General features: G+C 33.9%; 1 protein-coding gene across 1 annotated transcript in view; it reads right to left on the bottom strand.

Annotated features, from left to right (window-relative positions):
• LOC117212447 overlaps positions 1-13,262 on the bottom strand; it is a 401,448-nt gene that overhangs the window by 108,318 nt on the left and 279,868 nt on the right. Inside the window, exon 4 of the mRNA XM_033457305.1 lies at positions 240-383. Coding sequence (XP_033313196.1) covers positions 240-324 — 85 coding nt within the window. The 5' untranslated portion in view covers positions 325-383. The remainder of the gene's footprint in view (positions 1-239; positions 384-13,262) is intronic.

The raw sequence follows: 13,262 nt of genomic DNA on the forward strand, positions 1-13,262 counted from the left end.
ACGTTGCAGAATCCTTGTTTCTAATGTGGTGTTCAACTACAAACGTTTGGAAATCTACTGACTCCTAGTTCTAAATTGATAGTCACCGAATTGAAACAATTATTTAGAGGAATAGAAAAGATTCAATAAATCTATATGTAATATATATAATAAAGATTTCACATGTTCCAAGAAAAAATATCTACATCTTTTGTTGTGTACAAATAAAACGATATTATAAAACACAGTAGAATGTTTACCAGACGGCATGGCAGTGATCATGATGGAGACAATGGCGACGACGCCGAGCGCCGATGCGGTCGGCCGCATTCTCCAGCCGGTCATATCGAGGATCCGCTCGCTCTCAGCCTTCAGGGATCTGCTCCATTTCGTTCATCTTCGTTCTGCGCAAAAATAAATTTTTATGGATTACAATTATTTGACGTTAAAATATTAAAGAATATTACTAGGTCGTCCGAAAAGTTTTTTACGTTTTATAAGGAAATAATGGATGCACAACATTTCCCGTTTTATAGTATTTTATCGAATTATATTATTCTATCAAAATAAAGATCACAACGTTCGACAGATTAGGTTTCATGTTTGTATAAAGATGCATCGTTGTAAAAGACGCGTCTCTAAAAGAAAGACACTTTTCGGACAACCTAATATTATTATTGTGACGGATTTATATCATTAGTTAATAAATTATTGTAAAGAACGTCCAGAGGTTCGACCAGTAAATTTATCGATTATTCATTAAATTTCATAAAAACTATGCTTTGAAAATATAAAGTGCTCTCTATTGATATTTTTATTCCTCGTTTGAAATCGTACCCTCATCTTAATTACGAAGAGTTAGTCTCTCCTTACACGGACCAGAATGTTAATAAAATTCCGCTGTCAAGGTGCGTCTCAGCCAACGTTTAATTAAGAGAAACTTTCACAAATGGAGATTTTTAAACTTTCTATCGAATGGGAACCGAGCCAATGTAGTGTATTTTCAAACAATTGACATTTGTTGTTGAATTCCGATCCTTCATAGTACTCAGAAAGTGCTTCTAAAATGTTAACTAGATTTATTATACGTTAAAATAAATTTCATAATGTATGGATAATAAATTAAACGATTTTTAATATTTTATCGTACTGTATAATTCTTATCATTTTTTAGGATTTTGTGATATATCGTGGAACTTTTTTTTTATTCTGCATCAAGTTATATGTTTAACCATGATATACGCATATATAAATTAAAAATGGTTTTTGAAACGTGGATTGTTATATTATTGTTACATTCAATGCTCTGAAACATTTACTTTATTCTGTTCTACATCAAATTTCATTTTCAGCTATAATGTGCATCATATTTAAAACGAGTGAATTTGAAACTACAATAATACGAATTACTATTAAAATTCCGCTACACTTTGCGTATTACGAAATTCTGTATGTACCATGAAACTCATTTTATATATCTATATCAAATTAAATCAAACTTTACATAAAATTATAATATTCATACATTAGTATTCATTGCAAATGACCCAGATATCACATTGATAGTAATAATTCTTATTATTTCACAAAATTTCCTGATGTATATATTACGAAACATTTACTCTATTTGAGATGAACGTCCACCGTAAAAGCCACGATTATAACCCATCACGTCACTTCAACATGCACTAACAGAACCGAACATTCAAAAACCACTCGATATCTCCCATATCACACTAATATCTCAACGATTAAATCCAGCTACTCTACAAATTCGGATGAGTAGTGGTACATGTCCTAGCCAGATAAATTTCACCTATCATTTTCATCGATGTATCAAAATTACGGTCTACCATTCGGTGTCGACTTGTTAGCGAATTTGAACACGTATGTTTCGATGGAAAATTTGCGGGCGGACGCGATAGTTGCGACCAGAATAGGTGACATTGACAAGAAAATCGTATATATCTCGAAAATTTCAACTGTACGGGATCCCACGGGATTTTATGAACGATGCTATCTACGCAATAATGTTTGAACCGCCAGCTAATACGCTGTGCGCACACTTGTAACGTTATTAACATGATGAGTGTGCCACATAAATTCTAAATACACGGGAAAGATCTTCGTACAGTACTTTTCGAAAATATTTAGCCCATTCACTACCAACCACGAGATATCTCGTAGTAAGCATATATATTTGTCGGGTTAACATTAGAATTTAAGGCGCGTAACGATTCTTCGTTTGAATTAGCCATCGTTTTACGAAACAGAGATTATATTTACGCGAATATACAAGATTTTACAAAATATTATGAATATTGAGTTTAATGAATAATAAGATTAACAAACGATAAGTTTAACTAATGATTAGATTAAAGAATAATAAGTTTAACGAATAATAAGAGTAACGAATAATATGTTTTACGAATAATAAATTTAACGAATAATGAGATTAACGATTAATAGGTTTTACGAATAATGAATTTAATTAACGCTATTAACAATGTTCCTGGGTTCAAACGAATCCACGATCAACGGGATAACTCTTTACTATGCGTAGAATAATTTTAAACACATACGATTGCTGAGACACTCGGTAAATTGCTCGATGTATCACTTTCCAGGGCGATCACACGAATGAATATCTGATGAAAATCTTTTTCGCTGTACGATTGCATTTGTTTGTTATATGCTCGCTGGAGGCATCGAGAAGGTTCGAATCGCCGTTGCTAGGCAGTTTCTGCCAAGAGTTTGTTGTATACTCTTTGGAAGCATCGAGAAAGATCCAAACGCCGTTGCTAGGCAGTTTCTGTCTGGAGTTTGATTCCTAATACAACGTGTGTCCCATTATATCGACATCTCCAAAGTACAATTCTATGTGATTTCTAGGGAGAACTATACAACCGATCCACACCTTCGTCAGGCAAAACGTTTATCCCGTGACCGTGGCTACGTTCGGCGACCAGATGTCACCTCGAACCCACTTTCGCTATCACAAATATCGAACAATTACAAATGACAACAATTGCTTAATTACAGCTATGATAAAATCTAGGCTAAAGCACTAGAAGACTTTCCCAAAATTGCAAAGGCTCCGGTTTTCCTTTCATCTCCATCTTCATATACGACGAGACTTCAGATTATGACATATCTCGTATTTTGCGCTGCAAGTTTAGAGCACTCGACGATGGTATTCCATTGGGGGTAACCATTCATATGTTATTTAGCAATTAAGTAAGAAAAATTTACCAAATGTCCAGCTGGACAAATTGTAAAGTACAAATTAAATAATAAAACAAAAAGGAAAAGAACAAGTTTAGATCGATTGCAATTGGTCACGGAATAAGTCTTAGTTAGAAATTATTAGAAAGGATGAACGGAAATTTTATATAATAATATTTTATGTACAATAATATTTTTATAATAATGTATAGATTGTGTGAAATTCCATGTTTTCTTTAAAATAAAATCTTGCCGCCCAGGGCAAGACGCTCTAGATTTGCCTGGCAATGAATGGAAAATTGTATGTGTGACACGAAAACTTTCGAAATTCCATTAGCACTTCAATGAGACATGATTGTAATGATTATATTGATAAAGTTTAAAATCGAAGAATGTAATATTCAGAGATTCACGAAAGCACTTGAATACTTGTAAAACTTGTTATGAACATATTACGTACGTTATACAAAATATAATGAAACTTCATTACTGCTGTAGTGAGACACGACTATTATGATTTTGCATATTGATCGCATTTGAAACCATTTTGAAAACGTATATAGTTCAAAGATATTTATCGAAAGTATGAAAAGAAACCTAAAATATTTAAATAGTCAACTATTTGTATAGTACATTCCTCAAATATTTAATATTTTCCGCAATAAAATAATAAATAATCTCGTGAAAGACTAACGACTAATAAAAACGCTGTTCAGAAACATTGAATTCGTAAGAGTTTATGATACTGTCGATCGGGCCCGAAAAGGTGTCTAGACCCGAAAAACCTTGAAGCGCAGACGGTGTTATAAACCACTCTGTAAAAGAAGCAAATTTTTACCCTTCACCCCTATTTTGAGCAGTCCATAGCGAGGCAAAGGAGAGACTACAGGTCTTTTTGGGGACTTTGGCGCTGTCTACGATCAGATAGGAAAAATCAGTCGTCTGTCAGTTTACGAAAACCGAAGGTCGTGGTCTGACCACCGGACACGACATAGCAGTTGATATTTTGGATTATATCCAGAAGGGACAGTCCCTTAACATTTTGTCTGCCACGCCAAAATCACATGTTTCGCTCAGAACGCCACGGAAGTATTTTTATTATTCAAAGCATACAATGACAAAATAATAATAAATTGATGATGTAAGACAACATTCTTCCCCAATGGACCGTTTATCTTATTGGTGGTCACGGGTGACTACCGTGGCACCTTGGTAACAATTGATAGCGACATATTATAACAAGGTTTCATTTATTTCAACAAACCATTCGCATTCGTTGTTTCGTCGTAAGCAAAACGTTCACAATATATTGTTGAAACGTGTACAAGATACTGGTAAACAGTATTTGCTCATTCTATATATAATAGTAAGGTATGTTCACACTTCTAACTTCAATTATATGATTATAAAACAGCATTTACGATTATTTTCTAAGGTGTGTTCATAATAATATTCGTGGATTACCCCTCAAAGATATGGATGCAAACACAGTGCACCGTTAGATGCAAGATTTGTTCTCGTTTTTCTTTTTATTGATGTTCTAGTAAAAATGTTTAATTGTTCAATGGGACACTTCTTATTTCAAAGTATTTTCTATTTATCGGTTATATCCAAAATGCCCTAACTGTCAATTTTCATTCAATTTTTACAATTGTATGAAGTTCAAGCACTTCGGACACCAATGACCACTTTGGCGTCAAAGTGTTAATAGTCACGCATCCAAAAAACCAATACAGTCCACATTGTGATAACTTTTCTGGGTTATACCTCCTTTCCTCCTTCAACCCTTTTACGAACCTGCGGATGTTCGGGCGCGTACAAACGCGTTAGAAAGCCATAGAAAATATCTTGAATAACATTAAACAGTCGTTAAAGAAACTTTGAAACTTTACAGAGAAACCTAAAAAAATTCTTCAAAACACTTCTCAGGAAGGAAAATATCAAAGTTCAACAACCACATGCACTCACCAATTAAATTCTTAAACAACTGTCTCGTTCAAAAGCATTTCGGGGGTGAGTTGGCGAACGTTCGTTACTCGAAGAGAGGGCGTAGGGGAAAAGGCAGGACCGGAAGTGAGGGGGCCGCGCGAAAGAGCCGGAAACAGCGTGTGCGGACCGTAGTAAATCGCGTAATCACGTACTCGCGAATATTCGACTTGGCTGAATGCGAGGGAAATTTCATTCGTCTCTGGTCTGGAGAGTGGTTGGCAACATCGACCGTAGACATAATTACACGTCTGATTAAACATTACAATTGCAAGTCAGCCATGAGATTTGTCACGAGCGTCTGTGGCATTGCGGTGTCCCTCGCAGACGTGTCTGTCCCACTCTCTGACTGCTTTCCAAATCGCGTTGCAATTTGAAGAGAAGGTGATCAGACGTGTTGTGGACACGTCCCGCGACATGTACAAATTGATTTACTTAATTTGACCGATCGAGGCAATCAGGCTGAAAGAATCCAGTTAGTTTTCGGAGCTTCGTGTCTTGATTCTAAGAACGTTGATGGAGAATTAATCGGTGTGTTTCGCCAGGATATTTCGTGGACTTTGTATAAGAGGTTGCCGAAAGTTTAGGCTAACTTCATAACTAAGCTTGGTCGAATACTGGGATGGTTAAGTTTGATGTCTGGAAGGAAGCGTGCATTAATCCATTAAGGGCTAATGTTGCGTTCATGCAACGCTTTGTTCCAACTTTCTTTTCAAACAATTTACATTGTTCAATTCTGTTGATGGATACTAAACAATAAGTATGAGTACCTTAGAAGTCATGTTGACCAGCTCTGTAACTTGAATTGCAGATTAAAATGCCAAGTACAAGAACTATTTCTTAACATTTACATTTGTGTTTACAAAGGAATCAAGCTGTCTTCCTATAATAAATAAATCTATGAAAATAGTTCTTTGTTTTTTAAGATGTCCAATGTTAATTATATAGCTGAATAATGAAATTGAAGACTTGATAGAAAAAAGTGGAGTTGACAAGTTTGATCTTTGAAAGGCTCATACATCACAGAATTTTATTGAAGTCTATCGATAAATTCGTTAATATTGTTATTATGTTGTTAAAATCGCTTGCCCATCTTGATCACCAGGTCCAGTTCGGTCGTCAAAAATATTGCTTTTGTTACGTGACTTATTAATCATCAAAGCGTGATGAGTATTCCGACTCTGATGTTATTAGAAAAGTTGAACAAAAATTTCGCAAGTTTATACGTTTTTTCTCGACGAAAACCCGCTCGAGATTTCGAATTGTTTTAACAAGTTTGAGGATGAACACTGAAGATAGGAGTGGTCGGTTTGTTTTCTCAGCTGCGTCAAAACGGAGGCTGCTTTCTAATTTAAATCGTGAACAGTCCCTGAAAGGCATTCTCTTAAAGTTGTTTGATCTGCTACTCTTTCAATGGGGACCAAGTTATTTTTCTGCTCTGCGGTCTGGAATACAAGTACTCGAATTTCGATCTCGATTGTATACTTAATCCTAAGCGAAAGAAAACAATCTAGATTACTTGTAAAACCATTTCGTCCTTCTCGACACCAAAGTTTTTATGTACAGTTTACAATTTTTTACTTTATTAATTAATATCTATTTAGTTTCTAGGTTTAACATTATACTAATATATGTGAGAAAACTTAGATATTTTATATTTAATGTCTCTTTATAATTGTAGATTCCAACATCGTACAATAATATTAATAAGTTAAAATACAAGCACAAATTAAACTTAAATTCGAGTACTTTCTTTAGTGGTACGAATGTAAAGTTGTAAAGTTGTAAATGTGCTGTACTATGCATATACATATATATATATATACAATATATACATACAACATATACAACGAAGGTAAAAATGAACTAATTTCTACCAATATCTTCTCATAATAGCCTAAAAACGATATTTCGTAAATTTTGTTGAAAATATGTAGAGTTATCTATAAATTATCATAGCCTTTTTAATATTTAAGAAACTTTAAAGAGTATTCTTTCGGAATGGTTACCAAACGATCTAAAAGTTCATCGCGGAACTACAACCAGCATGATCTGAAAAATTACTTTTTCGCATTGCAACAGATACTTTTATTCCTTGGACGAAACCCTATCAAAGAGCTTCCAGTTTCGCAATTTCCACCGCGAATTTCGCTGCAATTGCTACTTTTCGTGATGTTCACGAGAGCAATACTGCAAACAACCTTTCTCTATTCGCTCTCGCGGGACAAAATATTCGAACTCCATCGAAAGAACTCCAAACTCTGTTTGATACAAATGTACACTGTTCTGTAAGTTTTTCACGGAAACGTATTTATGTAAATTTAAGATGATAATACATATCAGAGATTTTATCTCTATATAGTTCTTACAGATTTTTGACAAAGATATGATCATCAGTGAAATGTTTGTTTTCTAATGAGCTGTAATGTATACACTGTAATGTACTTCTCTTAATGAATCGTTTTCATAATATTATTATCTGTAATATAATCCACTGTATTTAATAACATACCTGTTTGCTATTTCAACTTCTGATTGCACTAATATTTGTGAATTTCTCTTTTATCATTTCAAACTCTTGCAAATGGATTAATGGTAATTGAATAATATTTAAATGTAATTATAGCGAGTTTCCAATAAACCATCAAAATTCTCCAATTGAACTTCACTTCTCTATAATTCACACGTTACGATAATATATTTAATGAAATATGAAACTTTTTCAAGATATTATTACCAGCATAGAAACATATAATAGAATAATTTTCTCGTTTCATGGCCAGACTAAACTTAGAAACTCGCAGAAGGCTAACTTACGTCGCCAAGTTAGTAAATTAAAGCATACCACGAGCATCCATTCCAAGTCAGAGGAACGTGCAAGTATTTTATCACAAAACTGTCCAACACATTCCACGGCCGTACCTATAGGAATCTTGAAAGAAGTTTCTTTGCATCCTAGTTAAAATCATCGTGAATTGCATCCACGAATCTTAACTGATGTCTTCTCTCGATTATGATCTCCACGAACGTATGTCGAGTTATATGAAACTTGACATTTCTATCGAGGTGTTAGTTAAGATGATTCACCAAGAACTTCTCTGATAGAGTTACCAACATCGACTCGATACTACGGTTAATCGTAATTCTCTGGGGAAGTCGAGGCCAGCTGACTGATGGAAATTATTCAGTTACATGATCACGCTCCAAAGGGTTGTAGTATACATATAGAATACTCGTTATAATTTGGAGATCGGCAAGTTTCGTATTGATGCTAAGATAGAGTATTGGGTAGCTGTTGGTATAGAACCATAACCATTTAATTATGTTTTTGACATAGGAGAATGGAGATAAAATATGAAATTAATTACACATTTTTTTCTGCTATAATATAATGGAGTTAATTATTTTCTTCTATTATATATAACGATAAATAATTAGCTTTGAACTATTTCAATTAGTAAAGGAAGGGGTGGTAATATGGCCCCTTGTGATTCTCTATATTAAAAAACAAACATGTCATTTGTTGCATCTACTACATTCGTATGTAGAGAAACAGATTTCTATTATATTATTTTCGCTAATGAGAAGCATAAATAATATAACTTGAAAAACATTCCGTTTTTCGTCATCCTGAAAAAGGAATATTTCTTGCAAATTGAGTGAGCTGAAGCGTCGTGTGTTGGAATATATTTGCGAAAGGTACGTAGAATCGATATACACAAGTGCGATCACTGAATCTTTGATATTTTCCAAAATATAGTTGAAATTCCCGAAACTATGTCTGTTGAAATATTATAGTGCTATTTCATTTTTTATTTATATTGTAATCAGATCATTATAATACACACATGCCTCGGATAAATTTTTCTCCGAGATCAAGAAAGTTATACAGGGTGGTTGGTAACTGGCGGTACAAGCGGAAAGGGGGTGATTCTACGCGAAAAAAGAAGTCGAAAATATAGAATAAAAATTTTTCGTTTGAGGCTTTGTTTTCGAGAAAATCGACTTTGAATTTTCGCTCGGTACGCGTGCACTTTATCACGTCTCGTTATAACGGATCTCATTGTAGATCGCTGTCTCGATGCAAAAATTAAAAACAAAATTTTTATCCTATATTTTCGACTTCTTTTTTCGCTTAGAATCACCCCCTTTCCGCTTGTACCACCAGTTACCAACCACTCTGTATTTCTACGAGCTAAAAAGGGGAAATGGAAAACAGGTCGTAAGGCGGCATAACATAGTGAGTGAATGCAAAAGTGCGAAGGAAAGAAGAATACGTGTGTGACTTTTGTATATAAACAGAAGAATTCGCTTTATTTATTTACTTTCCATCTCAAAATATTACTAAAAGATGCTTTTATGATTTTTGTTAGAGGGCCATATTACTGTCACTTTTGTACAAGTTCCAGAACTGACTTTATTCTTTTTCTTTTACTTTCACCTTTCATCACAGATGAGCTTATTAATTTAAGAAAATTTTACGCAACAATTTGAAACAGTTTAAATTATGAACCAGAGTTTAGGTAGAAATATAAGACTCTGAGACTGTTACGACCGTCCGCGGAGAGACGCGATCGCGAGGGAACGCGTCAGCGAGAGACGTAAATTCTCGCTACAATTTTGATAGTCTTAGTTATCTAAATTAAGCAATATTTACTTATTTACAATACTTTCTTATAAATTATACTTATCTATAATAAGTATTAACTTATTATAAATAATCAGCCATGTCACTGCGCCACGCCAGAAAAATTACTGAAAATTCTCAACGCGAGAATTGATTGTAATTTTAATAAATAAATAAAAAAAAAATTTTGATAGTCGAAGCCGCAAATCAGTCGTTCTCCTGTTTCAATTTGGATAACAGAGGTGGTTCAAATGATTATAGCACTGAATTAACAGGGTTAATATAAGCTTCTATTTTTAACAATATTTAAAATTAAATTAATTAACACGTTACAAATGATTTTACGATGATACAACTAGTTTATTATTATAATTCGACTCGACTTTACAGTATTTCTCGACGTATTCGTTTGACTAAGCGACCTTGATTTTATTTCTCTGAATCTCTCGATGCATTCCATTTGACTCCTCGTATGACATTCAGTGCCCTTCGAGTTTTTTCTTTGTCTTCTCTTAGAAATGACCCCCCACCACGCTCGGGTCTAGCGAACGTCCGCGCCTATGATCACGTATGCCACCTTGTTTGTGTAGGTAAAATAACGGACCGAAGGCGAATCGATGTTTTTTAGAATTCGCTGCTTGACGACAACTATGCGCTTATCGCTACAGTGTATATATCTCGCCAGTCATGTAAGACGATCCGTCTGACACTGTAGTACCAAAGAAGACGGTTAGGAACACGACGGCGTATATTAAACTTCGAGGCATAACAGAGACCATATTACCACTCTTTCCTCTATGTAATTCGGAACTGTTAATATAAAATTCTCTCGTATGTTAAATTATGTAAATAATCAATCCCAATTTGCTCAAGATTGTATTTATTTCTTGGTTTTATCAAAACTTCATCTTAGCACAAAGATAAGACTTGAGATTTTGACATCTTATTTACGTTTATAAACAATTTTACTTCAGCCTAACGGTTTTGAAATAGTGTTTGGTTTACAAATTTTATAAACTTTTCAATATTGCACATAATTTAATATTACAAATATATTTAAGCTACTATGTTCATCATATTGTATGATAAAAGTACGAAACACAAATTGATTGGATTTAAGTCAGGAAAAATAAAGTTTAATTTAATTCGTGTTTTATAACATAATAACATTTAACAGTGTAAAAGTTATTCGAAATTTAGCTTTTCAATAAATATATTTTTTTCAGAAATTTTCACAGAAAATGTATGACTAGTTTTTGTAAACCAAAGACATAAACCAAATTCCAGAAAACTGGGACTAATTACTTGAAATAACTATTAAAGTAACTGAATTAAACTATCATTTAATACACAAAAACAAATCACAAAAATCAACAATCTTTTTAATCAGTGTTTCAGTGAAATTTAACGATAATTTCGTTATGGCGAAGTTTCCGATTCGAACTAACTGAAAGAGTTTCGAAACTGGGGTGTTACTATTCACAAACAGTGAAAGAAAAAAGTTAATTCAATATCGAATCTCAGTTTCTTTCGGATCAATTACCCCATTCGACAACCTTGCAGCTGTGGTTACGATTCGTATTATATCGAAGAAATCGATTCAATCGGATAATTCGTTCTTTAAATAAAGCGGGGTAATTTGGCGACTGTAATCTATCGTTGTTCCTAAGATTGGCTTTCGTTTAATGGCGGGAAAGTGTGTTGTTAAGTGGTCCAGATACTTCTCGGTTCTCTATCCTCTGTCTGCACAAATGGGCTGTAAGGGTTTTATCAGTTCAGGATTATGCAGGGTGATTCATCTAAATTTTTCAGTGACGCAAGATTTCTTTTGGTCTTCCAATTGCAGTATTGGGTAAAAGAAATAATAAATACTTTAGAAGTATCTATAGTATACAAAATATGATAGCCACAGCTGCAGTCGCAGCAGTCACGTTTTGTTTATGTTTACTCCCACGTCTCGTTGAACCAACTATCGACACTTACTTTTCTTCGATATGATGTCAATTTATTTCTAACTATCGTAGTCTTACTTGTTTATTGTGTATAGCAGAACGTTATGATACGATAAGATTGATTTTGAAAAACTGACGTTCCAAGAACTCTTTATCCTTAGACCTTTTGAATCGTAGTGTTCGGACAAAGAAGATTCCTTCAAATACGCATAACTTATACTTATCTATAATAAGTATTAACTTATTATAAATAATAAGCCATGTCACTGCGCCACGTCAGAAAAATTACTGAAAATTCTCAACGCGAGAATTGATTGTAATTTTAATAAATAAATAAAAAAAAAAAAAATTCGCATAACGCATTAACATATCACACGAAAAGAAGTATACGATAGAATAAGAATTGTTAATATTATCGCAATACATTTCGATAATAAAACAAACAATACACAAGCAATATACAATTTCACAAACAATGCAAAAATAATCAAACTTCGAAAGTTGTATAGACCCGTAAAAAATAGTCCTAAGGAATATACAGGGTGGTTGGTAACTGGTGGTATAAGAGGAAAGGGGGTGATTCTATGCGAAAAAGACGTCGAAAATATAGAATAAAAATTTTTTTAATTTCTTTTTTTATTTTTTCATCGAGACAACGATCTACAATGAGATCCGTTAGAACATACCGCACGCGTATCGAGCGAAAATTCAAAGTCGATTTCCTCGAAAACAAAGCCTCAAAAGAAAAATTTTTATTCTATATTTTCGACTTCTTTTTTCGCCTAGAATCACCCCCTTTCCGCTTGTACCACCAGTTACCAACCATCCTGTATAAATGAATCAAATATTAAACTATCTTTTTTTTAAATTACCGAGCTACAACATGTCCCTTATGAATCACCATCTGTAGCGAAATTATGGTTAATTCCTACAAAAATTCATATACAGAGGTGCATTCATATTATTTTTAAACCTTTCGTTCATTACTTTAGTGCCCATCATTCGAACATTTCTTTCTTCATCATCAATGCTAGAGTGAATTGCAGAGTCATCTGTACCGCGAGCACACCAACGGAATTTATACGCTCTCGTTGAGATTGACGCGCGACGAATAGATCGGATGCGATTAAAAATTAAATTTCCATGAAACTCCGCTGTTTCGCATCGTTTTATTGCATCGAAAGGTGAATCGTCAAATTTCGTTATATTCTTTCCCCTGATCACGCGAGCTTCTTTTGTTGACATAGTTTCGCGTGAGTCAAGCGGAAGGAAAAACGGCAACACTGGAAGCTAGAAGTTCGATGGATATTATTATTAAATTAAATTCATCGCTCCGACTCAGGACAAGTTGTTATATGAACGATGACCACTTAGACACACAACTTACATAGAAACAACATACTGAATCAATTATAGACAAAACACGGATAAAAAGGAGACAGATGTATTGGCTAACTAGTCGAAACTCTAAAGTCAACATAGAAAATAAAATA

This window comes from Bombus bifarius, unplaced genomic scaffold (assembly GCF_011952205.1).
Source record: "Bombus bifarius isolate JDL3187 unplaced genomic scaffold, Bbif_JDL3187 scf7180000008297, whole genome shotgun sequence".
NCBI classification, from domain to species: domain Eukaryota; kingdom Metazoa; phylum Arthropoda; class Insecta; order Hymenoptera; family Apidae; genus Bombus; species Bombus bifarius.